The 12,619-nt window shown below is 40.8% G+C and overlaps 1 protein-coding gene across 2 annotated transcripts in view; it reads right to left on the reverse strand.

The window, feature by feature from the left end:
• Positions 1–11,978, reverse strand: part of LOC111584686 (F-BAR and double SH3 domains protein 2) — a 78,486-nt gene extending 66,508 nt beyond the window's left edge. Inside the window, exons 1-2 of one of the 2 annotated variants that reach the window (XM_055012044.1) lie at positions 11,644–11,978; positions 7,326–7,423 (exon numbers count right to left, since the gene is read on the reverse strand). In XM_055012044.1, the coding sequence (XP_054868019.1) occupies positions 7,326–7,423; positions 11,644–11,664 (119 nt within the window). In that variant the 5' untranslated portion in view covers positions 11,665–11,978. The remainder of the gene's footprint in view (positions 1–7,325; positions 7,424–11,643) is intronic. The other variant, XM_055012045.1, reaches the window with a different exon arrangement.
• Between the last annotated feature and the right edge of the window lie 641 nt (positions 11,979–12,619).

Genomic DNA, 12,619 nt, shown 5'->3' on the forward strand with positions numbered 1-12,619 from the left:
GAATGTCCTTCACTGTTTAAGTAGTCTAGTTTACTCGAAATACTGGAGTTAGCCCTGTGCTTTTCCATTACAATTTCTTTTTTTTTTAGCATTTCAGTGAAAACAACAGATTTTCTTGAATGCATACAAGCATCAAAGGACAATATCTCTGCCCTTCAAATGGAGAAATGTACATCGAAACCATCATCTCCTGTTGACAAGAACTTAACTGTAAAACTGACCCATTTTCAGGAGAATTCATACTCTTACAGGTTCAACTTTCCGTCCCTGTTTCTGTCATTAAAACATATTACAGTACGTATGCAAACATGAATTCTGGTTCCACTTATTTCTTCTATTTATGCACACCCTCCAAAGTAACTTTGATTGCTTTGCTTACTAGTACTAGTACACTACCAGTCAAAAGTTTGGACACACCTTTTCATTCAATGGTTTTTATTAAATTATTTTATACATTGTAGATTAATACTGAAAGAATACATATGCAATTATGTTGTTAATAAAAAAGTGTTCATCTTCGGTATTAATCTACAAAATAGAAAATAATATAAATAAATCAAAAGCACTGAATGAGAAGGTGTGTCCAAACTTTTGACTAGTAGTGTATATACTTGTAAATTACGAAGTCACCCTCTAGAACATAGTCAAGTCAACACCAACACACACCAACAAACACACATCCTCACTGGGATCTTTAGACATGTCTAGGCTTTTCATGCTGCCATGGTTACACTGCGCCAGAGACCGCATATGTAAACATGAACACCCAATCATCATCTAGAAATATCTCACACCCACTTTGCACGATTATGAGACACTGTACTTTTTTTTTTTTTTAAATGAGTGAAAAAGAACACAACACACATTTCAGGGTGAACTCTTGAACAGTTAATTAGCTCCGAGTTTTGTATCGTCAGCAGTTTTTTAAAATGTTGTAATCATGCGTGATTTAAAAATATGTTGCGTTATTGTGAGTAAGAGTAAGTCTATATCTATTTACATTTGCTCTCTTCACTCTCTTTATTTCTGTTCCTCAAAACCTGTCCATATCCTCGCTCCTCCCCACTCTTATCACTTTCTCTGTGGCTTTTTGCCCTCTTCCTCCTCTACTACTCCTCTATTTCTACTCTACCACTCTGTCGGCTTATCATAGGTGCATGTTTGTAACTGCAGGAGTCAAAAAGCCATGTCAGCATCAGCTGTGCATGAAGATGAAAAGGGAAAGAGAAACTGCGCAGACTTACAGATGAGTGTGTGTCTGACAGGAAATACTTAAGTGCTTGAGAGTGGACGTTAAGTGTATGTACTGTATGTGTGTGTGTGTGTGTGTGTGTGTGTGTGTGTGTGTGTGTGTGTGTGTGTGTGTGTGTTTTGAGGGCAAGGGGGGGCAACAGGTTGAATGGCAGAGAGAGGAAATGATCAAACGTGGGAAAACAGCTGAGATCAATGGTTAACAGGACACAGACTGAGATCAGTGACAAAAGGATAAGCAACATGAGTCACAGACAGAGAGACAGAGGCAGAGGCAGGGGAGGGTGGTCATGTTTTCACACTGCATGATCACCACAAGACATAATAGAGCAGATTCTCTGTAGTTTGACTCTAAGACTAAGCCGACATTTGGACAGAAATGCAAAATCTTTAATTTCAGAATACATTATTTCTGAACACTACATTATATCTTATCATTTATAAGGACGCAGTAAAATAAAAAGATAGAAGTGAATGCTATGGATGAAGTCTAAGTTCCTACTACAATAACTTAATTCTTTATGGGGTGTGTGCTAGCATTAAAGGCATTAGCTATATTCGAACCCATCCCACAAGTTCTCTTCCCACACAAATTTGCTTAAAGCCTTGGGAAACACTGCAATTTAATATGTAAACTACAGCTGTGTTCAAACTTTCAAGATATTTCATGTAACTGCATAAGCTCCAGGCCAAGTTCCATTCAGGACACAATATTTTTGAAGTGCACCAGTGCTGGCTCTGTGTAGCACTTCGACTTTCATGTGGTGGGGGTCAAGGGGAAAAAAATGTTCATCAGATGAGAATTAGATTATACCATGGTGTGACAATATCACAAATGAAAACAGGAACAAAAAGAGTTGGTCAAGATATACCAAAAATGGTTCCCACTGAGGCTAGCTGTATAGGAGTGCAGCCAAAACATCACAGCAACGTATTGCTTTGATCGGCTGTGGCTTCTGAAGCATGGTACGTCAAAGAGATCTCTGTGGAGACATGCAGACATTCCTCAAACAAAAAACGTCATTTTCAGAGAAAGTTGGTGGATGTCACAGTTCGAGATTATTTGAAGTGTAGCACTTGAATCTGTCAGAGAATAAAGCTTGTACACTGTCCAACTGCATATGCTGCCATAGTTAATTAATCAAAGCAAATTCTATCTGTTGCCACTGCTCTGACAGGGACTATAGTTAATTGAGCTCAGTGTTTTCTACAGAAACAGAAAACAGAAACAGAAGTACCCCATCTACTGCCATGTAGGTTTCCATATACGACGAATCTGTCATGGTGCTTTGATGCTTAACATTAAATGCCAAGACAAAAAAATAATAATAATAGGGATAAAAAGATTTTTAAAAAGCAAGCGAACAGAGTCATTGCTCAGACTCACTGCCACCATTACCAGAAACCTGACAATGTCGGCAATGCGTCAAACCTATTTCAAGTGCATAGTATTAAAGGCATTATTGCTGGAACAGAGCAATTTCGGTTGCTTGGAAATGAATTGCTTCTTAGGTTATTTTTCTCAGTGACAAAATATTTGAAAAATCCTTTCAAAATATTGCAGTTCCAGCAAAATACAAAAGGTTTCCTGTAGGCATAGTACTGATGCAATAACTACCTGCTGAGGATCTGACACGTTTAAATAGATTTTCCTCTTACAATAAAAATATTGTATGAAGATTCAGTGGATCAGGATTGAAGCTTGACCCCATTTTTTATCATCTCAGCCTTATCCCTCAGTATTACCAAGAGCCCGCTTTTGATTTATAATAACAGCAGAGGCTGTCTGTGGTGTAATTTTGCAAAATGCAGAGGCACCTACACCTACATAATTGCATTAGCAGGGTGTGAATCAGCTTTGCATTAATTTGGGTCTATTTGCCCAACGACTCCTTGATTTTCTGTTCCCCATGTTCCTAAATTATGGAAGCTGCAGTGAAAAGCATTAATGAGAACACTGATAGCATTTTGGATTCAAATTGGGAAGCTTCATCTAGCTACTCAGCATGAAGACTCATTAACATTTAATGATATTTGCTGATATCTCCTAGGATTTGGTCAATAAATTTGCGTGAAACACAAATTTAATTTATCCCATGTGAATATGCAACACAAAACACAGACGTAGGGGGTAAATCACATCCAGGCCTCAGTATTAGTCCAGTCTAACACATTCAAGCATCAGCAGCAGAACTGGCACTTTCATCATTTATCTTCTGACTATTGTCATCTCCAAAATTATCGATGCTCCTTATAGAGTCCTCCTAAAGCACTCTGTCTAGACAAGGATAAATCTGATGCAGTTGACATCACAGCTTGTCTGCAAGTTCTCTTACAGCAATAAAAAAACTGACAGAGGTAAATCCAGACCACATCATCGTGCCTATCATGAGAGCAGATTTTGAATGCAGGGCCAAGCATTGTACCAAGATAATGGCTTTTTTGCAATTCATTATCATTCACCGATCTAAATCTACACAGCTGCAATACTGATGATGTGTTACAGCTCCATAGCTGAGCTGCACATATATTTTTATTGAGCAAACGGAATGGTGCGGAAAAACTGAATCAATGTTGTCAAATATGTATAAGGTGAATACAAGTTTATATTAGACTATATGAGCAGATTTTTATGGTCAACACTGAGTGATATGTGTGTGTGTAGCTGGTGAGACAGACATAAGGGTATGGGGGATTTAGCTGGATTGAGGACACCAAGTTGACTCCCTGAGTCCACCAACTCATCATCATTTTCTCCTCTCTCTCGCTTTCTCTTATCCTCCCTTCTAAGACTAGTCCAGCTAAAACGTTCTCCCAGAAGATTAAACACACTGCCCTTTCTCTTTCTTCTTTCAGTCTTCTTCCTCCATTCATTTTTTCCTTTATCTTTCCATTTGTACCTTTTTGCAATTGGCAAACACAAAGGCGGAATACACTATAGCTTGAAACCTGTGTATGGGCATGTGTTTTTGAGTGAGTGCTTTGATTTAAGCCAGCCTTTGGATTAATTAGGGTAAATAACCTCAGAGCAGCTTTTGGGATTTAAGAGTAAAAATCTACTGTATGCTTAATGCAGGAAAATGTGTGCCTATCAACCATGAATGGTTTTCATCATATGGCCCCATTCTGCTGCTTGTCCTGCCAGGTAGGCCTACTTCAAAGATGTTTTGGGGTATCATTTAGTTATGATTAGTCATGACATTAGCACCTTACTAAAAGCTTAGCCAAGTAATTGTCTAGTAGTAGAGTCACCTTTTCAGTCCAGAGCCATGAAAAGAGTACTTTTACAGCGACAATACCAAATAATTGACATTGCTGTATTAGTCCCAGTGTTAGTCAACTGGCTATAGCTTTCTACTGTGGTCCATTCACCGACTGATATCAACTCTGCATTCTGACCTTGGATGAGGACAAGTCAATAATTGCTTCTTCCTGTAAAAATCAACTAGTGCATTGTCAACATGTAGTCAGTTAGGGATGCATTTGTTACACCAGCTAAAAGAGTTTAATGGCTCAACAAAGTATTGGGTCAGTTGAATGTCTAGGGCTGCAATTAACATTTAATCATCAATAAATACAGTATTTGTATAAATTATTTTTATAGAAAATTTCTAAAAGCAGCAAAAAATCTGTTATTTTGATGAGATATTTCAATGACAGTTATATAAATCAGAGAAAAGCAGCAAATACACTGTAGAGGCTGGAACAAAGAAATGTTTAGCAAAAATGTTGATAGTTTTTCGAATTGATCAATTGGAGAGACAGATTACACATGCATGCCATCAACTAAATTTTTACTATGAGCTCTCCAGTTAAAATGGAGATTAAAAAAAAAATCTTTAGCTGAGGTTCAGGAGCAGGACCACACCTCAATCACTCCCCTTCCTGTTGTACATCTATACATATCACTCTGCCCTTCCCACCTGTTCGTTCTCGCTTCTCGTGCACCACCCACCCTCACTTTACTTTTGCCTCCTAGGGGGTCCACCAGCCCGGGAGCTGCTGCCGATCCCCAGCTAAGCATTTTCCCCACACCACATCAGCTCAACTCAGTCATCAACATGACATTTATTTGCATTCAAAAAACAATCAAGCTTCAAATTGATGGCATGGTCCTTGCTAGTGAACTATTTCTAATGTAAAACTATGGTGGGCAGGTGCAAAAAAGTAAAAGAATCAAACGAAAAAAGCATCCATTTTCTTGTAATAAATTTCCTCATAACCCTCTCAAAAACTATTATGTCCATTAAGGCGTTCAGTCAGTTCAGTGGTACTAGGGAAGACAACTGACAGTTTAGCCGACCGCTGTCCTTTCAGCACCTCAAGTACTCAAGAGAGTTGAGGTAACAAAGATTCTTCCTGCTCTCTGGCCTGTAAAACCCAGACTGCGGAGAGGGTTGGCTGACATGTAGACATCTGATGATTTTGATGGTGATGAGGATGATGAAGAGTATGATGGTGATGAGGGTGACTATTCTGATGACGAGGCTGAGTACGAGGATTCCACAACGGCCAACATGACTGATGCCCAGACAAACGCCACAATAGCAGCTTCAAACACACTTGAAGAAATGCTGAACAGCTTGATACTTGTAGAACCCAGACTGAGATTTTCTTGTAATAAATTTCCTCATAACCCTCTCAAAAACTATTATGTCCATTAAGGCATTCAGTCAGTTCAGTGGTACTAGGGAAGACAACTGACAGTTTAGCCGACTGCTGTCCTTTCAGCACCTCAAGTACTGAGCTACTGAAAAGACAGCCGTTTTTGACATGGGCAACAGTAGTTATAGTCAGTGTGGTTTGGACAGACGGACAACACATCTTGCTACTGGTGTGAGTTGCAGATGCCCAAACCCTTCTGATCTTTTATGATAGTCTTCCACAGAGAGATGAGTGCCACATAAGCTAGGGCGTCAGTGTCTACCTCAAGGACATCGACGAAGCAGATGCATATTTCTGCGGGGGCTTGAGGCCAGCCTTGGGATCGAAAGGCGATCTCCCTAATCGCTACACCGCCCTCCTGCTCTTTATTTCACCACCATGAGAATGTGTCATCAGAAATAATTACAAAACATTAAAGGCTAGAGTAACATACTGGGAAAACACTGCAGGCAGCGTCTTTCAATGATGAGGATGACAAAGCCAATTTGGAGACCTTTACCCAGTGGCACATAGCTCCATCCCTCACCGACTAAAAGAACTAACACATTGTGGTTGCATATGCTTAACTGGCTCTCCCTCTCTCCCACAAGTGAGACCGGAGCCTTGTTCACTTTCCAAAACCCAGCAGCAACAAGCCAATCTGTTCTCAAACAGCTGGAGCTGCCCCCAAGAGTGAAAGGGGGAGAAAGAGTGAGAAAAGACAGGGAAGTCTCAGAGAGAGAAGAGGTAAAGAGAGTGTGAAAATGAGTAACAGAGTGAAAGACAGGCATGGAAGCAGAGAAGCCGGCAGTATTGGAGAGTTTGCTGTCATAAATAATCAATGCTTAGTCAACACAGAAAATGAGAGCGTGTGAAGGAACCAGGGCTTCCTCCCATTGCCAAATCCGATAGGGAAAACTGCCAACTCACAACGTCATGAGCAAACAGCTGAGCCAAAATGAAAAAGAGATATGGAGAGAGACAAAAAGATTTTCAGGGAAAAAGAGGCAGACAAAATAAAGGAGCAAGAAAAGATGACAAAAAGAAATACAGAATGAAATTTGGAAAAGAGGAAAGAGAAGAAGACAGAAACAGAGTCTGAGAGCAGGAAGAGGGCAGCAGGAAATTCCTTCGTCATTTTCCCGACCCTTTGTGCTTCTCAAAAAACTAGAATAAGACAATCCTCCTCCACCCCCTCCTCCTCTTTTTCTTTCTCCTGTCACTCCTCCCTCACTCCTTAGTCATTTCCCTCTCTCTTTTCTGTACATGGCTCTGACCATGTGTGCATGCTGTGTGCACATCACTGCCAGCAATGATCACAAGATTTCAAATCATCTAGTAGTTGGTGAGCATGTGTCTCAGTTCATTTGCAGTGGAGGAGAGGAGGACAGTGTTACAGACAACTATGTGACGCAGAGAAAAATCCATACCTCATGTCTTCCAACAGGTCACATTCAGTCTGGTTTTTAAAGTGCAGTCTTGTCATCTGCTCCGTGTGAGTGTTTTTCAGCTCCTGTGTCACTTTGACCTGAGGGAAACAAAAAGACATTGTCATTTATTAATCTGTGCTGCAGGCATGTTCTTTTTATTCTTGGGTAACATTCACCAACAAAAAAACAAACTCTGCATGGGTTGGGAGATGTCAACTGATTTGGTTTAAAATGTCTACAGTGAAATCTTGTGTATAAGGTGTATGTATATATCTTGTGTAAATATTTTAATTATATTAATAAATACATGAGCAACACATTCAGCTGCCTCTTTAGTAAGTCTCTCCCCCTGCAGACAGACTCCAACTCCACCATCTTAGATTGCAGGTGGCAACAATAGTTGTTAATCTCATCATGGGTGGACTTCATGGCATCCTTGTTCTTCTCTGCAGCCTCTGGTGTGGCAGCACACAAAGCAGTTCTCCACCTGCTGCAGGTTCTTGTTTGACTGGACCTCCAGCTCGTAACGAATCTATCAGAGAGCAGAGCAAGGCCTACTGTCGCCAGCTGCAGTCCAAGATGGTGGAGTCAGAGTTCATCTGTGAGACGAGAGGATGACTGCAAAGGCAGCTGAATGGCATAGAGGATCGCCACAATAGTGGCATGCCCTGCTTGTAACTAGGAGAGCACGAGACAGGCCATGGCTAGCTGATTAGTGGTGACTGAACTTTCAAAATTAAAATGGTGGCAGGCTGCCATCACTGTATGGTATTGTACGTTGTCCGAACATTGAACTACAAAAAATCTTCTGTCCTTTCATCTTGATCTATTACTAAAATATCAATGACTAGATTTGAAGGTAGTAATGATTTTGGTTATCATTGTAGAGCTGAATTATTGCCATTTTCTGGTTGTAAAAGTGTTTATTGGATAATGAATGTCTGTACCTGCCTACAAGACATACAGCATATGCATACTGAAAATTAATAATTCATCTCAACAATCCATAATCTTTCATCAATCTATCCACCTGCCCCTGTTGAGATTAAATGTTGCATGAAATTACCAAAAGTCACACACCAGTGTGACAAATACAGTACCATTACCCAACAGGAGTGTAGTTATTTTCTTCATCAAATGATCTATTGATTATTTTTTGATTAATTGCTTGAACTGTGAAGTGTCAAAAAAAATAAATAGTGGCCCTAGACTTTGCACTGTCCTGGAGCTCAGTGTGGCATCGTTAAGTATCTTGTTTCACCCAACAAGATATTGAATTTTAAATGATAGATAACACAGAAAAGCAATAAAATCTTGCATTTCAGATGATAAAACCATGCAAACACACACACGCACATACACACAAATAGTTCAACCCCCAACAATCTATCTGCCAATCAGCTGTCAACCATCTGAGTGCTGAGCTCTACAGTCACCTAAAAGGAACACACACATACACACACTCCAGTAATCAGTCAGGGTCTTGTCAGACTTTTGGAGAGGTTGAAGGAGACTTTTTTTGCTGATGGAGGTGACAGAAAGATAATAACAGCCCACAACACCATTAAGAAAGAGACAGACTCTGTGAGGAAAAGATGCTAATTCGATCACCTCATACACACATTATTTTGTGTGATCAGACCAGGGGCAATAACCTGCTCTCATTCACAGCATCTTGTGCTAGAACAGACACAGAACTGACCTTTAATATGCATGCAAACAAGCGCATACATACACACACCTCCTCGCAGAGTCACTGTGAAGGTCATTGTGCATTGTTGGGTGAATTCTATCGGCTATTCACCAGAGTAACAGTGGGCAAATTCATGACTGTTCTATACAAAACAATCAACAACATGCCACGCACTACACTGGCACACACACTAACACACTGCAGAGCTCCTTTCTTTGATGTGCTGTTTCTTTGAAGATAAGGAGGGAGTGGTTCATTACATTATCTGGGCAAAATGACTTCACTTGATTTCACCTCCTATCACTCACTGGAAACCACTGAGAGGGGGTGAGGGGGGAGAAAGGGATGGGCGAAGGGTGACAGAGATATGGTTAAACAGAGTGAGCTGACTGGGGAAGCTGTGCATGAGAAGAGAAGTGTGTAGAGGAGTATGAAGTGTGAGGAAATGAGGGTAAGAGAAGAGGAAGGGAAAGGAAGACCGATGCTCAGTGAGAGGAATAAGGTGAGAGCAACAGAGATGGTAATTAAGAAGGAAACAGAAAGAGATAGGAGAGGTGCATTAAAGGTCATGTTAAAGGGGGGCAAAACTCTGCTAGTGTAGTTGTAGCTGATGCAGCAAGTAGGTTTATACTGCTGCCATGACACCTGAATATTTAGGCACATATTTAATAGTAATTCTGATGCACTCACCTGCATATACAGCCCGAGATACAACAATATTGTCTGCAGCTTAACTCTATGACCTTAAAATCTATATCAGAAATCATATCAGTGCTTATCTTTGTTTTATTTCCCTCCAGTCTGATACGTGTCCTGTTTAATTGTAACGTGACCAATTAAAAATACAGCTGATTGGATTGTTAGCCTGCTGGTAAAGTGCAAATGCAGCTGATGTCAATTTAATGAATATTAATGTTTTTAATATGTAAATATAGGTGAGTATAACAATCATGTTGTCTGCAATTTAATAAACTTAGCTACTTTTGCCAGCCCCGACAGCGAAAATGAAATAAATTCTAATAAATACAAAAGATCAGCAACATAGAGCCAATAAATGAAGGGTTACTTTGCTGCATTGTTTTTGTTGTTGTATCTATCCCTGTAGGTGTCACTGCTGATAGATAGATAGATAGATAGATAGATAGATAGATAGATAGATAGATAGATAGATAGATAGATAGATAGATAGATAGATAGATAGAAAAAGATCTTTCACCAATAATTATGTAGCAATCCATTGCCTTTGTCAACCCCAGTAGCATCTATCTTTAATTTAAGCCACATAAAGTTAATATATGAGTGCTAACAGAGCTCAGTTTTTGAGCAGATGTGCTGAGACACAGACAAAACACTTAAGGGGCTGTATGTGTCGCACTGGGAGAGAAATTATTAGTATCCAACAGCCAAATACTGATACACTCTGGCTGTGGTGCTGTGGGCTGAGTGTACTGAGCGTGCCAGCCACATTGGCAGAGGGTAACACATCAGATTTTTTTTATATTTATATTTTTGCAAATTCTGTTTTATTCTTGGATGCATTTTAACTGAAAAGTGAATGAAAGGAAAGCAACAGCGATGATGCCCTTGATCGCACACAGGGGGGAAGAGTGGTCTCTCCACAGCTTCAATTATGAGAGGACCTGATCAAGTGTGTGTTTTAAAAGACATGATATGACATGTTCGAGGCCAGTCTGCGAGCAGAAGCCCAAGGCATAAATGGCACAGAGGGAATATGTGGTAATTAAGAGAAAACTGTGCAGAGGTTCACAGCAGGGAAATTGACTCCTGTGCATCTATTTCAGGGCAACACACACAGAAAGCAATGGACCACAAACTTCAACACACCCTCATGCGCACACAAACACACCAACAGTGGAGCAATCTATAAGGGACTGTGGTCTGTTCTCAAGCCATACACAATCAATAAGTCAGCGTCAGACATGGATTGCTCTAGCTGCAAGTCTCCTCAGTATGGCTGTGTGTGTGTGTGCGTGTGCGTGTTTAGCTTTTGTCAGCTCAGCCTTTGATGAAATGATGTGTGACCCTGGACGGACTGAAGGACTTTCTTCAAGACAAGATGCCTCACGAAGAACGGCAGCTTTTGTTGTGCTGTCTGGGGGGGACTCCTGTCACAACTGCACAATATGTGAATTAGCAAAAAATAACACCGGGTTTACCGTAACGTTGCGAGATGTAACGTTGCAGCCTCGTGTTAACGTGTGAACGCTGGTTTTATTTAAAGTTATTTCCACTACCGGGGACCTTAAAACGACAATCACAGCATCATGTTTACTTCGTAACACAGTCTAGAGCTGTGTATGTAGCGTCTTGCTGTAGCTCACCTCCTAGCGCTTTCCAGCTAACGTTGTTTGACGTTTGACGGTCAGCGGCTGGACAGATGCACGTTAATGTCACTGAGGTTCCTAACTAACCAAGCTAGCACCCGTTGCTAATGCTGGCTAGCAAGGGGGGGGGGGTCTTTTCTTCCTTTTAATTCCTTTTTTTAAAACCCTGTAGCATCTTTGTTTTGTGTGTAGTCGCTAAAACACAAATATCTGAGGTTACACTCGGTCTGTCTGTCATTGTGCCCAGCTAAAAACATAACGGACTCTGGAAATCACTCACCTTCCTCGGCGGCGGCTGCATTTTGAAGTATTGACATGAATGGTATTTCCCTTGTGAGCTGTATTGTAATTCCAGGAGGAAATCCAAATCACTGTGGGGGGCTAATATTTTTTGCTTCTTCAAACCTAAAAAGAAAAAAAAATCCTCCCCTCCAGACGACAGGGAGGAAAGACGGGAGTTAAATTTGTACTCCGGCGGCCATGATTGATGATAAATGGCTAGTTTATACAGAGCAGAAGCCGCTGAAGCTATGAGGAGAGACTGCTGGACTCAGTTGTGTTGGTTGCTGCCACTACCAGAGTGTGTACTGTACTGTTGTGAGCAGAGGAGCAAACAGGCGGAGAGGAAAAAGCAGAGGAAAGGGATGGGGGGGGGGGGGATATTAACGGGGAAACCCTTCAGTAACGCGGCTCAACGGCTCCACGAAGCGGCGGAGAGCGGACACTGCCCGGCGTCTGGTTGGAAAAAAACACCGGGAGCACAGATACATCCTTTTTGTCTGCCTTTTCTCGCCCGGCGCCGAGAGCAGCCTCGATTGACACTAATATAAAGACATTTTAGGTCAAATAGAGGCACAAAAAAGGACGACAACTACAAAAAATGTAGGTTTAATCCACCGAGCATCTTCGTTTGGAGAGGCAGAGGGGAAAAGACTGACAGGAGGAGGCTGCGTCCCCCAGACCTGCATAGCAACAAGAAACCGCAGTCGATCAAGGAAAAATCGATCGTGGAGTAGAACGGGAAAGAAAGAAAATATTGCAAAACAGAATTAAAACAGTTCTTCATCGAGCGTAAAATGACATAAAACAATACACTCAAAAAGAATGAAAAATAAATAGAAATTTGATCAGTTTTCCACCCTATATGAAATCCCAACAAAAACAAAAAAGCTACAAATTCAAAACCAAATTGCTTATTTATCATGTTTCCCGGTCTTATTAAGTGAATCATTGTGTACTTGCGAAATATATGCCGG

Source organism: Amphiprion ocellaris, chromosome 7 (genome assembly GCF_022539595.1).
Source record: "Amphiprion ocellaris isolate individual 3 ecotype Okinawa chromosome 7, ASM2253959v1, whole genome shotgun sequence".
Lineage (NCBI taxonomy): Eukaryota > Metazoa > Chordata > Actinopteri > Pomacentridae > Amphiprion > Amphiprion ocellaris.